The 23267-nt window shown below is 40.7% G+C and overlaps 1 protein-coding gene across 4 annotated transcripts in view; it reads left to right on the forward strand.

Moving 5' to 3' along the window:
* Nucleotides 1–23267, forward strand: part of PRKN (parkin RBR E3 ubiquitin protein ligase) — a 1416081-nt gene that overhangs the window by 462160 nt on the left and 930654 nt on the right. For all 4 annotated transcript variants that reach the window (XM_017869558.1, XM_017869559.1, XM_017869556.1 and 1 more), the window contains exon 3: nucleotides 9479–9719. In XM_017869558.1, the coding sequence (XP_017725047.1) occupies nucleotides 9479–9719 (241 nt within the window). The remainder of the gene's footprint in view (nucleotides 1–9478; nucleotides 9720–23267) is intronic.

A 23267-nucleotide genomic window follows, 5' to 3' on the forward strand; every position in this document is an offset into this window, starting at 1 on the left:
GTGAAATCCTGCCCCTACTTGCTCACACAGCACTGTCCTCTGCTCTTCAAAACTAAATCACTTACTGCAGTTGCTGGCACGTAGCGAAATCGAATGATTCCTGAGCTCTTTCCCCCGCCCCCTAAGAGCCCCTCTGGTGCAGGGTCCTCCTGAGCAGCAGAAAGGGCCCGGGCCTGTAGTGGGAGGGACATGGAGGTGACGAGGCCCAGGCCTGCGCTGGTCAATTAGTGTGTGGCTAAGTGACCTTTCACAGGCATTGTATTGCTCGGCCTTTGGGAACCAGAGAAGGAGCCTTTCTGTATCTTTACACAGCGTAGTATTTTTGATTATAATGAAAACTAGTAATGAGAAATGTGAAATAAATTCAAAGGCTAAATCACAAAATATTCATCTTTTAGAAGTCCCCCATTTTTTAATGAAGGATCCGTCTGAAAGGATAGTTTCTGTTCTCATCCAATTAATATAAATTGGCATTTAGTATTCATTGGAAACTATGGAGGGGAACTGGAATTCAAGAGAAAAAATATCAACGGGAACAATTCCCTTTTTGATTATTCTGACTCACTGTGAAAATCTCTAGGCTCATCTTGTCTTGAAACACATTGCATTGTTAGCAGTGACCAAACAAAATAGTTCTTAGCCATTACATTAAAAAACGCCTTTAAATAACACCTTTTTTTTTTTTTTTTTTTTTTTTTTTGGAGATGGAGTTTTGCTCTGTGGCCCAGGCTGGAGTGGATTGGTGCTATCTCAGTTCACTGCAATGTCCACATCCTGGGTTTGAGAGATTCTCCTGCCTCAGCCTCTCAAGTAGCTGGGATTACAGGCTTGCGCCTCTACATCCAGCTAATTTTTTTGTGTGTATTTTTAGTAGTCATGGGTTTCTACATTGGCCAGACTGGGCTCAAACTCCTAACCGCAAGTGATCTGCCCTCCTTGGCCTCCCAAAGTGCTGGGATAACAGATGTGAGCCACCGCATCCAGCCTAACTTATTAAATGATTGCTACTTTGTCTTTCCTTGGCATAGAAAATATATTATTAAAAACTGTGATGGGCTTCCAACCACATCTGCTTAAAGCCAGGTGCAGTGGCTCCAGCCTGGAATCCCAGTGTTTGGGAGTCCAAGGCAGGAGTATCATTTATGCCTCGAAATTTGAGACCAGCCTGGGCAACATAAGTGAGATCCCATCTCTACAAAAAAACAAAAACAAAAAACTACAAAATTAGCCAGGTGTAGTGGCATGTGCCTGTAGTCTCAGCAACTCAGGAACCTGCCATGAGAGGATCACTTGAGTCTGGGAGTTCGAGACTGCAGTCAACCTTGATCATGCCACTGCACTCCAGCCTGGGCAACAGAGTGAGACACTGCCTTAAAAAAAAAAGAAAAGAAAAATCTGTTTGTTAGAAGTGATCTTCAGAAGAAGCAACAAATAGAAAGAATGCCAAGATCATTCAAAACAAAAAAAGGAAAATTTAAGGTGTTACTAAAAGTGTTTCTTCAAAGTTATTTAAGAAAGAACTCAATGTAAAAATGTTGTTAACATTAAAATCTGATAACACTATTGACTTTTAAATTAGTCTTTTTATCTGATCATTCTTGGCTGATCATATTCCTTTTCTAGATAAAAGACGTAGGCTATTAAAAATCCACATAAAAATCAGAGATTTTCAGTCTTTAAAATGTAAAGTTATTACACATTAGAAGGGATGACAGCCTTCCACTGAAATGATTTTTTTCCCATAAGTTATTGGGGTACAGATGATATTTGTTTATGTAAGTTATTTAGTGGTTATTTGTGAGATCCTGGTGCACCCAACACTCAAGCAGTATATACTACACCATGTATGTTGTATTTTATCCCTCACTCCCCCCCACCCTTTCCCATAAGTCCCCAAAGTCCATTGTATCATTCTTACGCCTTTGTGTCCTCATAGCTTAGCTCTCATGTGTCAGTAAGAACAAACGATGTTTGGTTTTCCATTCCTGAGTGGCTTCACTTAGAATAATAGTCTCCAATCCCATCCAGGTTGCTGTGAATGCCATTAATTCATTCCTTTTTATGGCTGAGTAGTATTCCATCGTATTTATATACCACACTTTCTTTATCCGCTCACTGATTGGTGGGCATTTGGGTTGGTTCCACAATTTTGCAATTGTGAATTATGCTGCTATAAACTTGTGTGTGCAAGTATCTTTTCCATGTCATGACTTCTTTTCCTCTGGGTAGATACCCAGTAGTGGGATTGCTGGATCAAATGGTAGTTCTACTTTTAGTTCTCTAAGGAATCTCCACGCTGTTTTCCATAGTGGCTGTACTAGTTTACATTCCCACCAGTAGTGTAGAAGTGTTCCCTGATCACCGCATCTGTGCCAACATCTACTCTTTTTGATTTTTTTTATTGCCATTCTTGCAAGAGTAAGGCGGTATCACATTGTGGTTTTGATTTGCCTTTCCCTGATCACTAGTGATTTTGAACATTATTTCATATGTTTGTTGGCTATACACTGAAATGACTTTAAGCATTTTGTATGAGGAAGTAGAGTTTAACAGATTTAGAAGGAATTGAAAATGAATGAATAATGCTGAATATATTGAAGACAGCCCAACCTACTTTACAGACCACAGACAGTGGTACAGTAAGTGTACCAATGAGTATAGACTGATCACTATGCTTATAAAAGTACACTGGCTGGGCACTTCTGCCAACACGTCTACTTATATCATGAGCACAGAGAGGTGGACAGTCCAATGTGGGATGTTTGAAATACAGCATTGGGTTCAGAGCCAGAAAACTGAGGCTACAGGCCTGGCTCTTTCATTCCCCAATTATGCATCTTACTTGACTTCGGTAAATTACTAACGCCATCTGAAATGTGTCCTCACTTCTAGATATGTGCTTTACAGGATCATTCAGCAGACACAGGGGAGTGTGTTTTATGAACAGGTCACTACAGGAGGTTCTACAGACACAGTTGCAGTATTTTTTCTTCAAGACAGTATTGTCTGGTAACAGAGAGCAACACATACAAAGAAACTGTAGTACAGTGTGATAAGTGCTGTCTTCCTTGGGGTAACAGGATCTCCAGAGGTCCAGACTTTACCCTGAGCCAGCACCAGCATCTGGAGTCTGCGAGGTGTGTTACCCGCTCACCTATACCATCTTCTTTTCACTTTCCATACTCTCATGGATTCCTCTACAACCCACTTGTTCTTACTTTCATTCTTTTTTTTCTTTTTTTCCTTTTTAAAAGCACACTGGACTAATATTTACTTTACTACCTCCTATACAGCCCAGTCCCAGATCCTGTCTTCTCACATTTGTAACATTTCAGCTATCTGGCTCTTCTCTGAATCATTCCTTCGTACCTGGGGTGGTTCCATTGCAGCATCCACACCCTGGTCTTCACCATGGACCTCTGTAGACTTGTCCTAGTCTGTCTGCCTCATCCAAGTCTCCACTTCCTCTCAGCAGAGTCAGCGAAGACCAGCAGAGGAGTCGATGACCTGGGTTCCTACCCTGGCTTCACACTCGGAGCTGGGTGTTGTTGAACCCACCGTGAACTTATCTGTGGCTCCCCTTAGTCTTCTGTAAAGTTGAATCAACAGCAACCACAATAAGTCATCTGAAAACAGCTTTATCAGTGCCAGCCGCAGTTCTCATGGATTTACACACTAATTCTAGCTCTGTTTACACACTCACTTGATGGATGTTGTCTTGTATTCTTTGTCTTGCTATAACAAAATACCTGAGACTCGGTAATTCATAAAACTAGACTTTTTTTTTTTGCAATTCTGAAAGCTGGGAAATCCAAGGTCAAGGTGCTGATATTCAGTGTCTGGTGAGGGCCTTCTTGTTGTGTCTTCACTTGCTGGAAGACTGGAAGGGCTAAAAGGACAAAAAGGACAGGAGGCCAAACACTTCCACTGCTTTATAAGGGCACTAATCCCATTCACGAAGGCTCTGCCCCATTGTGATTGAATCACCTTCTAGAGGCTCCACCCCTTCATGCAATCACATTGACGGTGAAGTTGCAACAAATACATTTTGAGGACACATTCAGACATAGCAGATGGTGATAGTTACTCCCTCATAGGAGTATGAGAATAATAAGCAATTTATTATGTCTCAAAACCTGTAATGGTCTGCAATATATGGCTAAGTATATCATATATGTTTTTTTTATTATTAACATAATTATTTCCATAACTCTTGAAAGCAATGTAGAAATAATGTGGTATTGTTAACAACTTTGAAATCATTATTAATCATTTTAGAGACGATCTGTGTAACTCTTTATTAAGTGCTTGGAAGAATCTGAAATATTTGGATCTTAACTATGTGCCGTTGAAGGAACTTCTTTTGGAAAAGAAAACGCATCCATTTTTTGTGTATTGTTGGATAATGTCCAACCAGATGAGAGTTGATCATTATTTGGCACAAAAAAACTCCCATGGATGTTTTGTTAATACTGGTATGTTTCCATATCAAGGATCCTGTAGACGGAGAGCCCAAGATACTGATCGCTTAGTCTCCCATGGGTCAACAGCTATGCATGACAGTGTAAGACCAAACCTGGTTACAGAAATATCTACTTGGTTTGTCTACACTAAAGACTTTGTTACTGCCTTACTTGTTGGATTAATATATTGTTATAAAGAAAGAAAGAACCATATTAAGTGTTTTCTCTTTGACAGGTAATATTTTATTTATTGGAGAAACAAAGATAAAGAAGACATTGTTTCTGCTCTGGGGTAACTTGAAACCATATTGGAGCACTCTGATGTCTTCCCTCCGAAAATCTCTTTCTCCCACATCTGAGGAATTTTTTTGTATACTAGGAGAACTAAATAGTATTTGGGGCTTTTGCCTGGCTGTACAACGGGACTGTATCCAATGTATTGTCCATGGAATGTGGCTTTGAACTGAACCAGCATGGTGTGTGAGTACACCATCTGTCAAAGGCACCGCTTCTGGGACCAGCAAGATTTTCTATGAGAGTCAAAGATTAAGCAATTAATGATCTCAGAAACAGGGATGGCAACTGAGGGAAATGTGTCCTATTCGGATCACTGTAACTACTGAAATCTGTTTGAGGACTTTCATTTCCCCTTCGCAGCTCTACCCTAAGCATTAGGAAAATCTGGATTTGAAATCTTTTAGATTTCATCAACATTTGTCACATTTCAGCCATCCCTGAAAATTCACTCAGGTTCTTGTGTTTCATGGCATCTGGCTATATGGTGATATAGGATTTTTTTTTTTTTTGGTATCAATTTTTAGTTCACAGAAAGCTGGAATGCTACCAGAGAGACTGTCACATTGATAGCTCCTGCTCATTCTGCCTTCTCTGTATATTTTCCAAACACAATTGTGTAAGTGAGAAGCTAAACAGAATTCTGAGGCCTTATTTATGTACAAGATTAGGGACCCATCCTCTTTAGTTTTCTAAAACTCATAAATGGTAACAATACTACCAACGATGTATCATTGCGGATCGGGATCTGAGCTCTTTACATTTCCTCGAATCTTCAAAACAGCCTTCAAAGTTGATATATTATTGTCAATGGCAGAAAGCTGGGGAAGGAAGAATAATTTGCCAAAATTCATAGAGCTAATAAACTATGTAGAGCTTAAGTCCATTTGACTTTAAATTCTATGTCCTTTCTTTCTTGTTCTGCTGGTTCCCTCTGTGGCACATGGACACTGAGCTCATGACTGTTTATATTCATTCATTCATTCACTCCTTCATTCTTTCTTACTTCCCTTCAGTCATTCACTTTTTTAAACTTTTTAAATTCATAGATATGTTTCTATATCTCCTGACTTCAAAGCACTGTGTGATAGATAAATATTAGTATGACCACGTTGCCGCTCTCAAGTATTTCTAAAATAAGTTGGAAGATAAGACTCAGACACACACACACACACACACACACACACACACACACACACACACACACTACATACTGTCCAAGCTTTAACCACTGTAATAAGAAGAGCACAGTAAGCAAAGATTTTTAGATTCAGATGAGGGAGAAAGGCGTTAGTTTTCTCTAGGAGGATCACAGGAAGTACCTGAGTCCTGAACGTGGAAAGGAAGGGACACAATGTGGATAGAAACCTCAGGATAGGCTAGGGTGCTAATTCTCCACTCTTCCTTCTGTGGCAAAGCTCAGGTCCTTGAGCATACTCGGATCCTGATGCTGGTTTCTTTGAAATGACTTAGGCTAGAGACTGTGTGTAAGCTAGAGGAGTGCTACCTGACATGGAGCTGATCATGGACAGTGATACCTTGTCCAAGTAGAATGGAAAATCAAGGACTGTCTGCCATTATTTCTTAAAAGTCAAGCACAAATCTCAGTGCCATAAAAGCATGCCGTCTTATGTGCCTGCAGGTCAGTGGGGGTGCCCATGGCCTCAGGCTGGCTTCAGCTGCAGGTCCCTGCTTTACGCTGTGAGTGTGGCTGCACTTGGTCACCTCTGTGGGCTGGACTCAGGTGTGGGCCATGTGTGAACAGGTGGAAGCTTTCTGGGAGGTTCTGTTTTTTGCAACAGAGTCTCACTCCATGCAGTGCAGTGCAGTGGTGGGATCTCAGGTCACTGCAACCTTTGCCTCCTGGGTTTAAGTGATTCTCCTGCTTCAGCCTCCTGAGTAGCTGGGATTACGGGCACATCCACCACGACCAGCTAATTTTTGTGTTTTTAGTAGAGGTGGGGTTTCACCATGTTGGCCAGGCTGTCCTTGAACTCCTGACCTCAAGTGATCCACCCACCTCTGCCTCCCAAAGTGCTTGGATTACAGGTGTGAGCTACTGTGCCCAGCAGGGATGTTCTTTTGATGGACCTTAGCAGCGGGACAAATACAAAGCCCTGGTTCCAATCACATCTGCTAATATCCCTTTGGTCAAAGCCATTCACGTGGCTGGGCAAAATCGCCGGGAGGAAGTGGGGAGCATGATGTATGCGCACTAATGTACGGGCGTGCATAATTTGGAAGAATAGTTTAATCTGTCACATGTATAATATAGGAGGGGTAAGGAAGATAAAAAAATCAAATCTAGATCATGATCTAGAAAAGAAAAATGTACAAACACACTCGAAGAACATGGGAGATGTTACAGTCCATTTTACAAGTAATACTGAGACACTTTAGAAAGATTATGTAGCACACACACACCCAGAATTCTTGTACATATTGGACTGGAGTATGGCGATATCGGATGTAAAGGGAGTAATCGTGAGGAGGGCCTAAAATGGGGAGGTGAATATTGAGATATAAAGGAGTTGAAGATGTGAAGGGTAATTCTGAGACAAAATTGCTAACTGTTGGTGCCTTGCCGATATCAAAGATTAGGTAGGAGGAATTAAAGATAGTGATTCTCTTGCAGCCCATTACAAAACATGGCAGGATAATGAGATTTTTAGGTGGGAGGGGAAGGCTCGAAGCAGGTGATATGGAGGATGGTTTTTCCTGACAGAAACGGGGAAGTCATGCAGGGGAGGACTTCAGGTCAGAGAATGATGAACAGTGGCCACTGCTGAGTAGGAACAGTCCTCAGGAGAGGCTGGGAGCTCTGAGAATGGGGATGGGGAGGGGCACAGGGCCTGGGGATGAGACGGAGCCTCGGGATGTGAGAGTAGAGAAGAGGTCGGAAGGGGATTTAAGGACAAAGGGTGTCCTGGTGCCCTCCTAGGTGGAGGAGGCAGACTCCAGCCGTTTTGTTTGGGGTCAGGGGTGTTGGTGAGTGCTGGGCACCACTGTTCGAGGGACATTGATGGTGAAGGCAACAGAAGAGCTTGGGAAAGCAGCAGGGGAGGGCATCATTTATTGCTGTTAGTTATGGATGCATTTCATTTGAGTGTCCTGGGAGCATTCCTAAAATGAGAATGGCAAGAGGTATTTGAAAGGCATCGATTTATTTTTATTTTATTTTATTTCATTTTATTTTATATTTTTTGAGATGGAGTCTTGCTCTGTTGCCCAGGCTGGAGTGCAGTGGCGTGATCTCGGCTCACTGCAACCTCTGCCTCCCAGGCTCAAGCAATTATCTTGCTTCAGCCCCCCAAGTAGCTGGGATTACAGGCCCATGCCATCAGAGCTGGCTAATTTTTTTGTATTTTTAGTAGAGACAAGGTTTCCCCATGTTTCCCTGGCTGGTCACAAACTCCTGGCCTCAAGTGATCCGCCCACCTTGGCCTCCTGAAGTGCTGGGATTACAGGCCTCAGCCACTGTGCCCGGCCACATCGATTTGCTGAGAGAGTAAGGTCCTTGCTGTGTCTTAAGAGGGTAGCAAGCCGATCAGTAACTGCTTCTATGTAGTAGATATTCTTTTTTTTTTTTTTTTTGGTGGGGTATGGGGTGGTCATTCAAGTGATTCTCCTGCCTCAGCCTCCTGAGTAGCTGGGACTACAGGCACACATCACCAAGCCCGGCTAATGTAGTTGCAGTAGAGACGGGATTTCACCATGTTGGTCAAGCTCTTCTCGAACTCCTGACCTCAGGTGACCCACTCACCTCTGCCTCTCAAAGTGCTGGGATTAGAGGCCTGAGCCACCGCGGGTGGCCCTATGTAGTAGATATTCTGAAACTAGAATTCCATGTAGGGTAGCCTAGTTCTTGCCCTAGCAAATAATCTGACTTTTAATTTTTATGCTACAAAATGTTAAAATCTTCTTCTGTTCGAACGTGTCAATATATAGATGCAAAACCTTTTTGTAAATGTTTGCGGATTTTCATGGTTAAATCGACCAAGAGAGAATGAACCCTGGGTGGCAGGAGTGTGCTCCTGCCTGGCTTCCCCACTGGTGTAACGATGTGTGTGCTGGTGCCCGTGGAGGGGTGTGTGTGGAGTCTACTCAAACACATTCATTTCCAATGCTGTACAGAAATGCCCTCTAATTGATAATAACTTTCTGTACTTTTATAAAACAGAAAAGAATGACATATCAATTCTGATGTCAATCAGTTTTATTATTTAAGAATATTTTTAGTAACCAGGTGTGGTGGCACCCGCCTGTAATCCCAGCTACTCAGGAGGCTGAGGCAGAAGAATTGCTTGAACCCGGGAGGTGGAGGTTGCAATGAGCTGAGATCACACCACTGCACTCCAGCCTGGATGACAGAGTGAGACTCCGTTTTGGGGGAAAAATAAAAAAAGAATTATTATTTTCACTGTGCTTATAGATTCACTTTGGTAATTTTTTTTTTTTTTCCTGGTAGATTTCATTTCCTTTTGAATATGACTTCAGCGTTCTGTTGTGTTTCACGTATCCCCAGATTTCTGTTTCTGGCCCCAGTTCAGTGTTGTTTGTCTACCATGTGTAGTGTCTAAGTGCTGTGGCCAAATGTGTGCCTAAGCTGGTCAATTACATTTCACTTTCCCTTCCCTTCTAACACTGAGGACAAGTTAAACTCTATCTGGCATTTCATGTTTGCCATTTCCTTGTTTTTTTTTCACCTTGCTCCCAAACAGAACTGTGACCTGGATCAGCAGAGCATCGTTCACATTGTTCAGAGACCATGGAGAAAAGGTCAAGAAATGAATGCAGCTGGAGGTGACAACCCCAGAAACACGGCGGGAGGCTGTGAGCGGGAACCCCAGAGCTTGACTCGGGTGGACCTCAGCAGCTCAGTCCTCCCAGGAGACTCTGTGGGGCTGGCTGTCATTCTGCACACTGACAGCAGGAATGACTCACCACCAGCTGGCAGTCCAGGTAATTGGAATGCCCTAACAGTATTAAAGCATTCTGTTTGTTTGTTTAGTGCAGTCTTCATGGAGCATAGCCTCACCAGGTGCATATTTAGTGTATGATGCATTTTGGATTGGAGTCTCTAATTCACTACAAGGAGACATCACTGTAGGTGGAGTACTTTGATGTAAAATTTGAGAATGCATTTATTAGAAGTACTATGAAACAGGTTTTCACATTGAGATTAAATAGAAGAGATATGTTTCTAGTGATGTAGAAAAATTCTAAAAAGTAGAAAGAATTTGAAAGCTAATTGAGCCATTTGTAGTTTCTAAAGCCACATATTCCAATGGCAATGACATCCTTAGTGTGAAAGGACTCTTCCTTCTCTCTGTGCTACCACCCATTTCAAAATGCTTTTCTTTGGAAAAGATGGTTATTGTTTAGTTATTTTTAAAATATTAGTATGTGTCTCTTAGTCTTTTATTCTCTAAATAGTCAAAGGTGTAATAGAATTAATTTTTACTGTGTCTGACAGAAGACACAAAATAATCACAATGACTTTACAGGGTAGAAGCTGATTTTCCTCCCACATACAATAGATCCTGGCAGTTGTGGGCTGGTATGGCCTTCACAGTGTCAGAAAGTTCTGGGTCCTGCAAGATGGAAGCCTAACATAATAAGAAATGCCTCCCACTAAAATTAGTAAATAAAATTTAAGGAATTAAAAATTTTCAATGAGCTTGCAAAAAATAAAAAAAAAAAGATAATTTTCAAGGACAAGTGAAAATGTAGAAACAACATCTTTAAATACAGGAGTAGATAAACCCAGAAAGTAAGACATTAGCTGATGCTCTGGTGATCTTGAGATGACTGTGGGAGGGAAAGAGGGTCTGCTTCATGTGAGCTGGGCACCTCAGGTCTGGAAAGAAAAACTGAGAAATGGAAACAAATGTCATAGATGGGGAAAAATGAGATAAATCTAAACCCCTGCAATGCCCTTGTGATCCAGAATATGATAAATTAATATAAATATCAAACCCAAGTTCATCACAATTCTGATATTTCAACCAGAGTATGTAGAAGATCTTTCTGACATTGACACCTCTAGAGAAAAACAAGCCCTACTAAACGATACTCGTGCTCTAACATTATAAACCAAAGAAGGGAAAATTCCACCTTGAGGGTATATGAGACCGGAATATACCACCCCAAAATATGCCACGTTAGCATAAGTATTATTTTGAGCTGATTATTTTGAGAAACAGTAGACATAGGACAAGCTCTAAAAGCAGAGCGGAAGTCACCCTTTTGTAAGGGAAATTTATATCTACCAAGGAAATCTCCATTTGTAAGGGTATCTCCCTCTCCTTACTAGGATGAGAAGGACAGAGTCTCTGGAGACTCTGATTCTTGAGAAGCCACCAACTTAATAATCTGCGTAACAAACCTTACTCTTGTCTTCTCCTCTCCCTTTCTTCCTTTGCCATTGAAGATGGTATCCAAGCCTGAATTTTAGACCACCTCTTTGAGATTTATGCATTTTTTCTGGATGTCTCACATGTATGGTCATCCCTCCCCATCAACAGGCAATATGTTTCAAATCCCCCAGTGTATGGCTGAAACCAAAAGTGGTGCCAAACCCTATATTTACTGTGTTTGTTCCTGTACAACTGTGTAACAGATTGGATTTATTATGTTAGTAGACCTATCTACTAGTTCTTTGATTTCCCAAGATAATATTCTTACTAAAAATAAAAAAATCACATTGTTTAAAACAAAATTAAACCTTTACCTATTACTGAATATTAAAAACAATTTTAGCACAATAATCATATTCTGTACATATTCACATTATTTAATCCATTTCCTAGCTTATCTGTCTCTACTATCTTATCAAACATATTTATCTGAAAATTTGAGTCTTCTTATTTTGTTTTATCATAAAATTGCCCTTGGTCTTCTCCAGAATTTTCTTTTATGAGAATGAACTTAGAATTATTGACATTTTCAATTGACTCTCTTTGTCTTTCTCTCTAGACCATAATATTTTAGTTAAGAAAATATAGTATTTTCTCTATATGGGGTCTGAAGTACCAGTAGGCACTGAGAAAATTCTGCTAAATATATAATATTCTCTTTCTATTTTTAAATTGGAATGTGTAATTATTTCCACCCAAACAATAGAGAATAAATTCTAGTAAATTTATGGAATGCGGTAAATGACAGCAGCTTTCAGAGTACTGTACGGCCTATGATGACGTGCTGTTTCACCTTTACTTTCCACCCATGTCTGAGTCACATCTAACCTCTGATCACGCTGTTTCTCATTTACCCCTCTGTCTTGTGGTCTGACAGCTTTGTGCATTTTGCAGGCTAGGGACTGGCTTAGGCAAGTCTACATGGTACAGCTGGGGGCTGCAGGGGTGCCCTCCTAATACACTTCTCCCTGCAGCACTACAGACTCGGGGTGACTTCCTGGTACCCTACATACTGCTACTGAAAGGCCTCTGTGTAGTTATATTGCATCTGTAAAGAATTGGGAAAAGAGACATGGCTTATCCCAGATCAACTTTCAGATTTAACTCTGTGTTAAACTAACAACTAAACTATAAGTAATCCTCTCCTACTCATTAGAACCGGAAGGAATCCTTTTCAGAACCCTTAGGACTCTCCCTTATTACTTGCTAGTTTGTACTCCAGTTCCGACTTCACCTTTGAATCTCTTTGAGGATGGAGTTTTTGTCCAGTTAACTGTAGTTTTCCTCAAAATCTCTTAGAAGAGTGGTGAGACATGTTTACTAAATTCCTTAAAATTGTAAACATAGTAAGTAATTCATCAGAATTCCTGTGCATTTAGCTTTTAGAACGAATGCTTTATTTAAGATTATACAGAGAAAATGAGATTTCATCTCTTCAAATGTCTTGGTTCATTCTTGGTTTGAGTTAAGACTTTGAATAGAATGATTTGAAATGACTATATACAAACAGTATGCCTATATGATTATTTTTCTTCACTAAAAATTATAGCGTAAAGTTACTAGAGCAGAGAGTCACAGACTGTCATGTGCAGAATTATCTTGCATGCTTTTCCATGTTTCTTTGGTGGCCAGAATGGTGAGAAAAAAAAAAATCTTATTTCATTACTTTTCTGTGACCGGAAATTCTGATGTATTTGTCTGGGAGTAGAGGCCCCAAAATGTTGCTACTGACTACACTCTGAGAAACTCTGCCCTATCGCTAAGGTTTTCCAGTCTTACAATTATGGATCCTACCTGTTGTTCTTATGCAACAATTGGATGCTGGGTGGGAGAACAGAAGCAGGTTGGTGAGAGGTGAACACACCGAGCCAATCACAGAAGCCTGAGACGATTCCTGTCTACGTACTTCACATATTAAACACATACAACATCTGTCATTTGAAAAGACGCAAATGATCCTTGGTTATACAATGATTGAGAACCTCTGCCTCAGAAAAATAGATTAAAAGAAATTCCAATTTTCTGTGCTTCCAGAGTCTTCAAATTCAGCTTCGAAGGATATAAGTGCTGGCTGGATGTGGGAGGGCTCTAACGGGTGAATAGCTGGGCTATAGCCACACATGTTATTGAAACAAGTGGAAACTTCTGAAACCCGAGAAGGTGCCTTTCAAGTATTTTTAGTTGGCAAAAGATAACTGGTCAACATGAAAGGTGACAACATGATGTACATGAATAACCGGTTACACCGTCGGTACTAGGAACGCAAGCATGTCACGCTAAGACTTGTAAGAGGACGTCCGAGAACTGGAATGAGTCATCGAAGTAATTTTTACAGCAGTGCCACTCAAGCTTTAGTGCTCATCAAAATCACCTGAGGACCTATAAAATCACAGATCCCTGGGCCCAGAACAGTTGGCCTTGGATGGAAGCTGAGAAGGTGCAGTTCTAACAAGCTCCCAGGTGATACTAATACTATGGGCCCCTGGGCTGTGCTTTGAGTAGTACTGCCCTAAACAGTAAAAAATAGTATTGCTTAAAATATGGTCAGTGAATAAAATCTATTTTACTATGTTGTGAACAAGAACATTGAGCTGCACCTGGGCTCCAGAGTACCTGTGTGTAAATTACCTTCACGTGTTGCTGGTGTTTCCTAAATGAGCCTCCATTCATCATCTCCTGACAGTCAGATGAAGTCATTGGACCTAGCAAAAAAATAGGAGGCTCCTCAAATATCAGTTAATGAACTACATAAACAAATAATGATTGAGTCCTTACTCTGTGCCAAGTACAGTGCCAGGTACTGGGATGTAGCAGAAAATAGAAACAGACAAAATGCCTACCTGAGCGGAGCTATTCTGTTTGGAGCAGAAGCTAATAAAGAAACAAGCAACCAACTAGTAAGTGTGTGTTCTGTGGAGAAACTGCAGAGTAAAGGGGACGAAGAGTATTGGTGGGGAGTTTTTGTAATACACGGCAGCCGCGAGGCCTATGTGATGAGCTAACCTGTGAGGAGGGCACCCTCAGGGAGCACTCATTTGTGCGCAGGCAGAGGTGACAGCAACTCGTGAGCCCCAGGCAGGGCCCTGCCCAGAAAACACAGCAGCCAGTATGGGGTGGAGCTTGTAACAGGTGGATCTCGGAGAAGAGGATGTCAGAAAAAGGGCAGGGTAGAGAGGTCAGGCAGGGTCTGCTGGGCCCAGGATTTGACCCTGTTGAGAAAATTTGACTTTCGAGCAACGGAGTGACATGATCTGACTTTAGGAAGTCTCACGCTGGCTGCTTGTGAAGGAACTGCAGGAGGAAAGGGTGGAGGCAACACAACCCGTAACGTTTCAAATCCTAGAACTGCTGCATTGCCCGGAACAACGGGAAGGGTCCTACCTGCAGGCAGTATGGGTGAGTGCTTGCTGTAAACCTGGCAGTATAGGAAAACCTGTTCCCTGAAATATCTCTTTTAATTCCTTGCAGCCCTGTAAGGTAGACCATGTTCATATCCTCTTTATAGATGAGGAAACTACACAGATCCCTTGAGGAACCGACCCAGACCATCCAAGCCTTATCCAGGGGGACTGTCTTACTCCAGAGCTTATGTAAAGTGTCCAGTAGCCTCTGTTTTCCTGAATATGAATATCAGAAGAAAGGAATTTTTGCATTTCCTCTAGACATTTTGGTTAGAAAGTAGATATTGTCTTAACATGGATCTTTTTGAAGAGTCATATTAATTGATTTCAGCCAAGTAGTCAAATTTTAAAACTCTATATCACATGGTATACTATTTTTTCAGAATTTTGGCTTTTGGAAAAACAAAAGAAAAACTTTGGTAGTGTTTTCCAGTTTTTTCGAGTGTTACTGTCTAGCTTACTAAGAAAGCATTTAATTATATGGAAGAACAATTTGCTATACAATAGGCCTTTTGCTTCTTGCTAAATGAAAGAGACTAGTTCTGAGGGAACAGTACATCACACTTCTCCAATCCATGGCCCACAGGCCGCATGCAACCTAGGACAGCTTTGAACGCAAATTCATAAACTTTTTGAAAACACTATGAGGTATTTTTGGTTTTGTTTTGTGGTTTTGTTTATAGCTCACCAGTTATTCGTGTATTTGATGTGTGGTCCAAGACCATTTTTCTTCCACTGTGTTCCAGGGAAGCCAAAAGATTTGACATTCCTGCATTATGTGCCAGAATAAGTTATTGAAATATAACTTGTAAAGTTTAAATAGAAAAAATATAAAATAGACAACTATTTTAGAAATTTTAAATAAATGCAATTGAATTTAAGACTTGAGCTCTGGAGATATGCCATTGATACATTATAATTATTAGAGAATATGCTTTTATCAACAGTTTTTTTGCCAGTGGTTGAATGCAGTACAAAATGAAAATTATTCTGGGATTATATATTAACTGACACCTGCCAAACGCTAATCAGTAATGGGGGCCTGCTAATGGAATAAAGTGATAAGCTTCAGACTTAATTCTCATTTTATCCAAAACCAAATCTCAAGTACTTGAAAATGTGTGTTATACATGCTAATGACTTTAAGCCAGAGGGCGTGAATTTCTTGGTGTTTTGCACAGCTGTAAGGTTTGCCTCTTGTGTAAATCTTCCTTGAAAAAACCCAAAATTTTGGCACTCATACTAGAGTTGATATCAACATAAACCAATGAAAAATACATTATTATTTTGCCAGGATTTTAATCTTTCTTCCAACACTGAAATTTTTACAGTAATATCCCTTTTCAATATTAAAGGCGAAAACACGGAAAGTGATATTGCACCGTAGTGAGAGGTCTGCCAGCCTCACATATTTCTGGTGGGGGAGGGATGGTTGAAGTAGGGGGAAAATCCTGAAATCTTTTCCAAGAAGTTTATACACTACTGTAGATGCAGAACTAGTTGCTCCTTACTTTTTTTTTTTAGATGGAGTTTTGGTCTTGTTGCCTGGAGTGCAGTGGCGTGATCTTGGCTCACTGCAACCCCTGCCTCCTGGGTTCAAACAATTCTTCTGCCTCAGCCTCACGAGCATCTGGGACTACAGGCGCCTGTCACCATGCCTGGCTAATTTTTGTGTTTTTATTAGAGATGAGTTTCACCATGTTGATAGGCTGTTCTTGAACTCCTGACCCACCTTGGTCTCCAAAAGTGTGCTCATTCCTCTTTATAGTGCTTTACATACAGTCATGTCATTACTGGCAACATATTTGTTTACACTTGTAAGGGGCACTCATCAAATTCAAGTCAGTCATCTAATACATTTTCTACCTCCATTAGCTGGCACATGAGTAACGAGAGATAAAGTTTTGTCATACTGTCAAAAAGCTTTATCCACCATGTGAAATGTAACTCTTATAGCTCTTCAACTCTTATGAGTCACATTTGGCAGGAGAACATGGTTAATAATTGCATATGGAAAACGTGGTAGAGTGTGCCTTGGGTATTCAGAAAGTAAGCAACAGTCCTGCCCTGAGGAACACAGAGCTTGGCAGAGGGGTCCTTTGAGACAACCATCGCTTGGGGCCATATACTTGTCAGTGAGCACCACTCACATGTGTTTTAATCTGCTGCCTTCTGAGTAATTCTTACGTATAATAAACCCATTGATTGGAACAGGCAATACAAAGGTTAGTAGCAGGAACAAGATCCTCCAGTAGCTCACAGTTTGGCAAATGCACATACACAAGTTGAAATGGAGTAAGTTTTAAAAAATGGGTACAGTGACAGTAATATGGGGATTTAGAGGAGTGAGAAGCAAAGACAGACCCTGAGCCTGGCTTTGAAAGACAAGAAGGCAACACTGGAGATGTTGGGAAGAATTAGGTCCCGTGCAGGTGGCCACGCTTCCTGGAATCTATTATAGGTTCAGAGGATCTATGAAGTTGGAAGAGTGGGTTTCCTGCCCGCAAGAGCTCTGAATGCCAAAAGTCACAGCTGTTGTGACTTTGTGTCCATCACTCCCTCTTCTGGTGTCTAAGAAACTGCTCCTCATGCCATGCATAATTTTTCCTTTCTTTTGAGATGGAGTTTCACTCTTGTCATCCAGGCTGGAGTGCAGTGGGGCGATCTTGGCTCACTGCCACCTCCGCCTCTTGGGTTCAAGCAATTCTCCTGCCTCAGTCTCTGAGTAGCTGGGATTACAGGCTCCCACCACAATGCTCAGCCAATTTTTGTATTTTTAGTAGAAATGGAGTTTCATCATGTTGGCCAGTCTGGTCTCGAACTGCTGACCTCAGGTAATCCACTGACCTCGGCCTCTCAAAGTGCCGGGATTACAAGTGTGAGCCACCACACCTGGTCCCATGTTTTTTCTTATATACTTGCAAAAGGAGTATGAAATAGAGCTGGAAGGAGCGTCAGCATGCAATTGACAAAAGCTGTCTGGAGGAATACCATGCTGCCCCAAGATGCCCCAAGTGGGCAACGCAGGCTGAGGCTGGCCCCATCTACCCTGTGCTTTTGTTCATGCCTATTTGGGTTCATGCCTCTATGGGAATCGTTTTGCTTTTTGTGGTTGGTTTTCTGTTTTGAAACATAAATAGTAACTGTGGGGGAGAGTAGATGAGAAATGCCAACGTTGGTAGTTGAAGTTAAGTAGGGTACCTGCAGGGAGCCTCAAAATGTTTTGATTTTTCTGAAGTCACCTCTGCAAAGTCATATTGTGATTTAAAGGGGAAAGGGGACATTGCATTCAAGACTCCATGAGGCCTGGCTGGACATTGTGCTCTTCTAACGAGAGGCCTCTGCAAATAGTAGTGTCTGGGTGTCCCTCTCCTGGAGGCCTAAATGGCCGATCAAGCAAATCATTTACATTTTTTACTCTTCCAACCCTGAAGTGTTTCAGAGGACACTGTCCATATGCCAAGATGGGGAGATCTGCACTTGACAGGAATGAGCACGGAGGCAGCGTATTTATAGCTGGGGAGGTCCATCTTGGGAATCATGAGAGCATTCTAATTATTGCAGAGTCTGCCAAAAATGCAGGCAGGCTGCTGGATTCCGTTTTCTTGAAGGGAAGATAAAGAAAACATTTCAAATTGTTAGAATTTAACTCTCCGTAATACACTCTTTTTAGTCTTTCTAAATTTGTTCTGAATAAATAAGAACTAATGGAAATTTTGTGAAACTTTAATGGAAGGTGTTATTTTGTATGACCTGTAGCTTCCAAACATTTCACACATAAATCAGGAATTTGTATTCTACCTATGTAACAAAAACAGAATTAACAAAATATCTATTTTAGAATAGAAAATGAAACCCTTCTGACAAAGACAATATCACTACATTCTTTTTTAGATTACTTTTTGATAATTTCATAGAAACAGGCCTAAATTCCTACACCTTCTACGTCTATTTGACTATAATTAATTTTCAAAATGATACCTCTGATGCTCTGTAAGATCTTAAAATTCTTTCTCAATCCCCAAATATTGACTACCTTTGGTGTTACAGGTGTGTTATTAGATTCTGATTCTTTGAAAATTAATGCTCAATCTTTTCTGTGCATGATAATTAAACTCACTAGAATACCCAGTCCATCAGTGGGGTTGTGATTTGCTTCCTGTAAGAAGGGAATCAAATGGCCAATAGTTTACTTCAGGGGATTAAATGAAAATCCTTTGAACCAGTGTTTACCACAGTTCCTGGTATATACTGCGCACTTAATATAGGACTTTTGTTGCTAGAAAATGCAGTCAAAAAGGGTGACAGACATTGATTTCGAATCCTTGAGCCCATTCATGGTACCTGGGCTGTGACGTGTCTGCCATGCAAATGCTAAGCTGGTTGGCAATAAGTGTGGACCCTGGAGCCAAGCAACTTAGCCCGTCTTGGCTCTTCTTCTTGCTGCCTCTAGGACTCAGACGATTTACTTTCTTGCAGTTCAAAGTGCGGTCTGTGGGCCAGCAGCAGCAATTGGGAGTTTATCAGAAATGCAGAATCATTGGCCCCTATCAGACCTACTGAATCAGTAACCTTCATTTTAATAAGATCCTCAAGTGAATAGTGCACTGTTTTGTTTTTAAACATACCAGGCCACAGTTTCCCCATTTCTCATATAGCGATAAGGAAAAAGTACCTAATTCATGAAGCTGATGTCAGATACTTCATGACAAGAGCCTAGAAAAAGGCCTGGAATATACCAAGTGCTGAATAACTGTTATCCATTTCAGTTATCCCTTTGCTTTCTAGTTCACATGTACAAAGGCCCAATATTGTGTTCATGCTCTAAAGTACTACCTAGGTTTGCAGATCCAGGGCCACCTGCCTGAATTCCCCCCAGAACAGGTGCTAGGTCCCCAACCCATACTTGGGAGACGACAGGTTACTCTAGTTTTGGGGTCAGGGTTTTGTTTTGTTTATTTTATTTTATTTATTTTTATTTTTGTATGAGTCTCTTTATTTAGTTTTAAATTTTGATCACCTCCACCACACATTTGGAGCTAAATTAGAATAATGGGTGCTCTATGATAATGATGGGCAGCATGAGAAATAATACTTCATATGGCTGTCTTTCTAGAATATTACATTTTCGTTGTTTCCCAGCCCTGAATGATGGATGGCATATGTATTTGTTTTCCATTTTACGTTAGGTAATGTAGTACCCTTTTTTGAGTATTTCATCCGAAAAGTGGATACATTTTCTATTGGGACTTGCTCAAAGGACCCTTTGGCGATGAGTGTGTGCCCCACTTCGTACTGTGACAGAGAAGATTAGCTAGGGACAGGTCACAGATACCGGTCACAGGGGACTTAACCAAGCTGGCTCTGGCAATGCATGAAGGATTGGGGCAGTTAGGAACAAGTTAACATTCAGTAAGTGGGTATTCATCATGAAATGCAAACAGAGCTCTGATTCTAAGTGAGCAGGAAAACTGTGAACACAGATTGAGATTGAATCAACTGGTCAGTGCGTCAAACAACACAATGGGAACTGAATCCTGCTAATGTGTCTTTTTGGATTTTTTCTTTTCTTTCTTTCTTTTGTTTGTTTGTTTTGTTTTGAGATGGAGTCTCACCCTATCACCCAGGCTGGAGTGCAGTGGTGCCATCTCGGCTCAGTGCAACCCCCATTTCTCAGGTTAAAGCAATTCTCCTCCCTCAGCCTCCAGAGTAACTGGGATTACAGGCACCCACCACCATGCCCAGCCAATGTTTGTATTTTTAGTAGTGTCAGGGTTTTCCCATGTTGGCCAGACTGGTGTCAAACTCCTGACCTCGTGACCTGCCCACCTCGGCCTCCCAATATTTGGGATTACAGGTGTGAGCCCCCATGCCCAGCCCATCTTTTTGGATACGTTCATGATTCAGGTACATGGATCTTTACCTGGGTCAAAGACATTCCATCCTTCCTTAACTGCAAGAGGAAGGTATGTATACATCTTCATGAAGTTCTGCTGTTCGGAGATAAGACACTCTTCTTTAACCTCCTGAAAACTAAGGCAGACATTTTAATCTGGAGCAATAGCTTAGGAAAGTATGATTTGCAAGTCTGCACAGATTGTTGTTTGCCATTCTATTTCTTTATTGTCACAAAGAACATAAAGTCCCAGCTTGGTGAGTGATACTCTTGCCTGAGTAGTTATTTTAAAAAGCTGCTTGTTGTGTGGACTTTTTTATGCCAATAAAAGATTTTTGATGATAAATAGCCAGCCAGACTCTTTGATTTCTAATTGATGGATATGAAGTCACCTCTCTTTTAATAATAGTTGACTCATTTGATTTTTTTTTACTTCAGTAACTCTTCCATTATGGCATCGTTACAGTTTTGGTGGTGTCTCATATTTAACAAATGAATACAATCTTGGGGAAAGGTGGACCAAGAATTCTAGGACTAGAAGTTCCTACAAATAGTGAGGAAACATACTTCAAATTGACCATTTAGGATTTCCTTTTATGAAAATGAGAATGAGTATAGTTTGCATATTTTAATTAATAAGATTAGCATAGTTGCTGTAACAGTTGTTTATTTTGGATTTGTCCCTTTGTGCTGGTAAAGTAGAACCATACCTTGTATTCATTTACTTAATCCATTCTCTTCATGCCAAGAAGAAATATTATATCCCAATAAAACATCTTCAGTGACAAGTGGCAGCAGTCATTTAGTGCTGTTGTATGATTGCACATTTCTGGAACTTGCTACTTATTATGGTGAAACAGATTAGATTAGATTAGATTAGATTTGTCACCTGTTGTCGCCAGCATCCCTGTTTCATTAACAGAGCCATTAGTATTTTTCATAAGGTTGGTGTTTCCAGTTTCTCTTTCAATTATCATTTCCATAGATATGCTCCTCTCTTGGACTCCACGGGAAATAATTTTTCTTGTTTCTGTGAAGAAAGAAAAAGTACTCTTTTAACATAGTCAATTTACCAGGTTACTGTATACAACAGCGTCCTGAGCACGAGAATAGCACAGGCAGGTGGTACCAGCCCCGCTGGAAGGCAGACTCCAGGAAGCAGGGGCATTTCCTCTCACTCTGGGCTGTTGCAGTACCTAACACAGTGCTGGGCACATCATTGATGCTTAGTAACTTAATAATATGTGTTAAATGAATGAGAACAACATTCGTTTATTCGCTCATTGATAACCTTTTTGAAAATGGGAAATATAATTCATTCTAATCCAAGATTTCCAATTGTGGGGGTCTTAGCCCCTTTGGGCTGCTGTGACAATATACAAAATAGTGGCTTATAAGCAACAGACATTTATTTCTTCCAGTTCTAGACGCTGGGCGGGGAAGTCACAGAACAAGGCACCTTTAAAGCTGGTGTCAGCTGAAGGCTGCTTCCTGATTCATAGATGGTGCCTTCCAGCTGTGCCCTCACATGGTTTAGGGAGCACAGCAGCTCTCCAGGGCATCTTCTATAAGAGTACTTATCCCATTCACTGTGGCTCCATACTCATGATCTAATCACCTCTAAATTCCTTAGGTCTGAATGCCATCACATGGGTGATTAGGTTTCAACATCTGAATTGTTTGAGGACAGAAACAGTCAGACCATAGCAGTGGGAGAAGTTTGCATTCCTGAAGGGGGTCTAGCTCTTTGTCAGAGACAGACAGATGACTTAAGCATTGCAGTCAACATTAGAAGGTGCCCTGACTTCAAAATTCTGTATACGAATAGGGAAACCTTGTCCTGAATTCTCCACCTGACAAATATCCATGGGAGGTTTATGTTGCACCTGCCCCCAATACAGTGATGTACCATTTAGTGCTACCATGTTTGAACCCAGCTGCCTAACAGCTACATTGGTTATTTCCCCAAACATTAAAATTCAATGTGTGACAGCCCTAAAAGATAACAGTTAGCATATTTCCTTCCCTCTTTGTGCACCCTTGCTTCTTCATTTCTAGTACTTTTCATGTGCCCTAGACTTTTCTTTTACTTCAAACTGATAGGGAAGTGTTTTAGAACTCTCACAAGAGAAAATGCAACTTTGACCTTTTGACTTAGTCATTTATACTCTCAGAGTTTATGATAAAATTGTATTACAGATGTATACAATAAATTAGAAAGATGTTCAACATTGTTTATATTAGTAAAAAATGGAAAACAATCAAGAGGTACAACCATAGGTTCTGAATGTTTGGCAGTTCTATAAAATGGGATACTGTGTATCCATTGAAGATGATATTTAGAATATTATTTAATGGCATGGAAAGACACCAAATGACAAAATTCAATTCCAAATTGCCGAGTAGAATATGATCTTACTCTAAAAAATAAGTATATATATCCCCATGTGTGCATATGCATCCATAAAGAAAAATATTAAAACACAGATGCAAGATTTAATAGCAGTTTGTTCTTGTGATGGGATTGTGACTTATTTTTATTTCGAATATTTGGTTTATATGAACTTTCTAGAATGAATATGTATTACTGCTTAAGATAATAAATTCTTCAACTGCTAAAAGTATCTAATATACTGGATCCCAAGGTCTGGAAATGTGGCTTCTTGGAGACTGTAACTCAGCCCTCCTCCCTAGTGGGCCCCAGAGTGACTTCATTTCCTGAGGGCCTTTTACATAACCTAGGGCTCCCCTTTGATCATCATATTCCATAAGCCTTGGTTGAGGCCTGAGAATC

The sequence above is a fragment of the Rhinopithecus bieti genome, unplaced genomic scaffold, assembly GCF_001698545.2.
Source record: "Rhinopithecus bieti isolate Rb0 unplaced genomic scaffold, ASM169854v2 scaffold_3948, whole genome shotgun sequence".
NCBI classification, from domain to species: domain Eukaryota; kingdom Metazoa; phylum Chordata; class Mammalia; order Primates; family Cercopithecidae; genus Rhinopithecus; species Rhinopithecus bieti.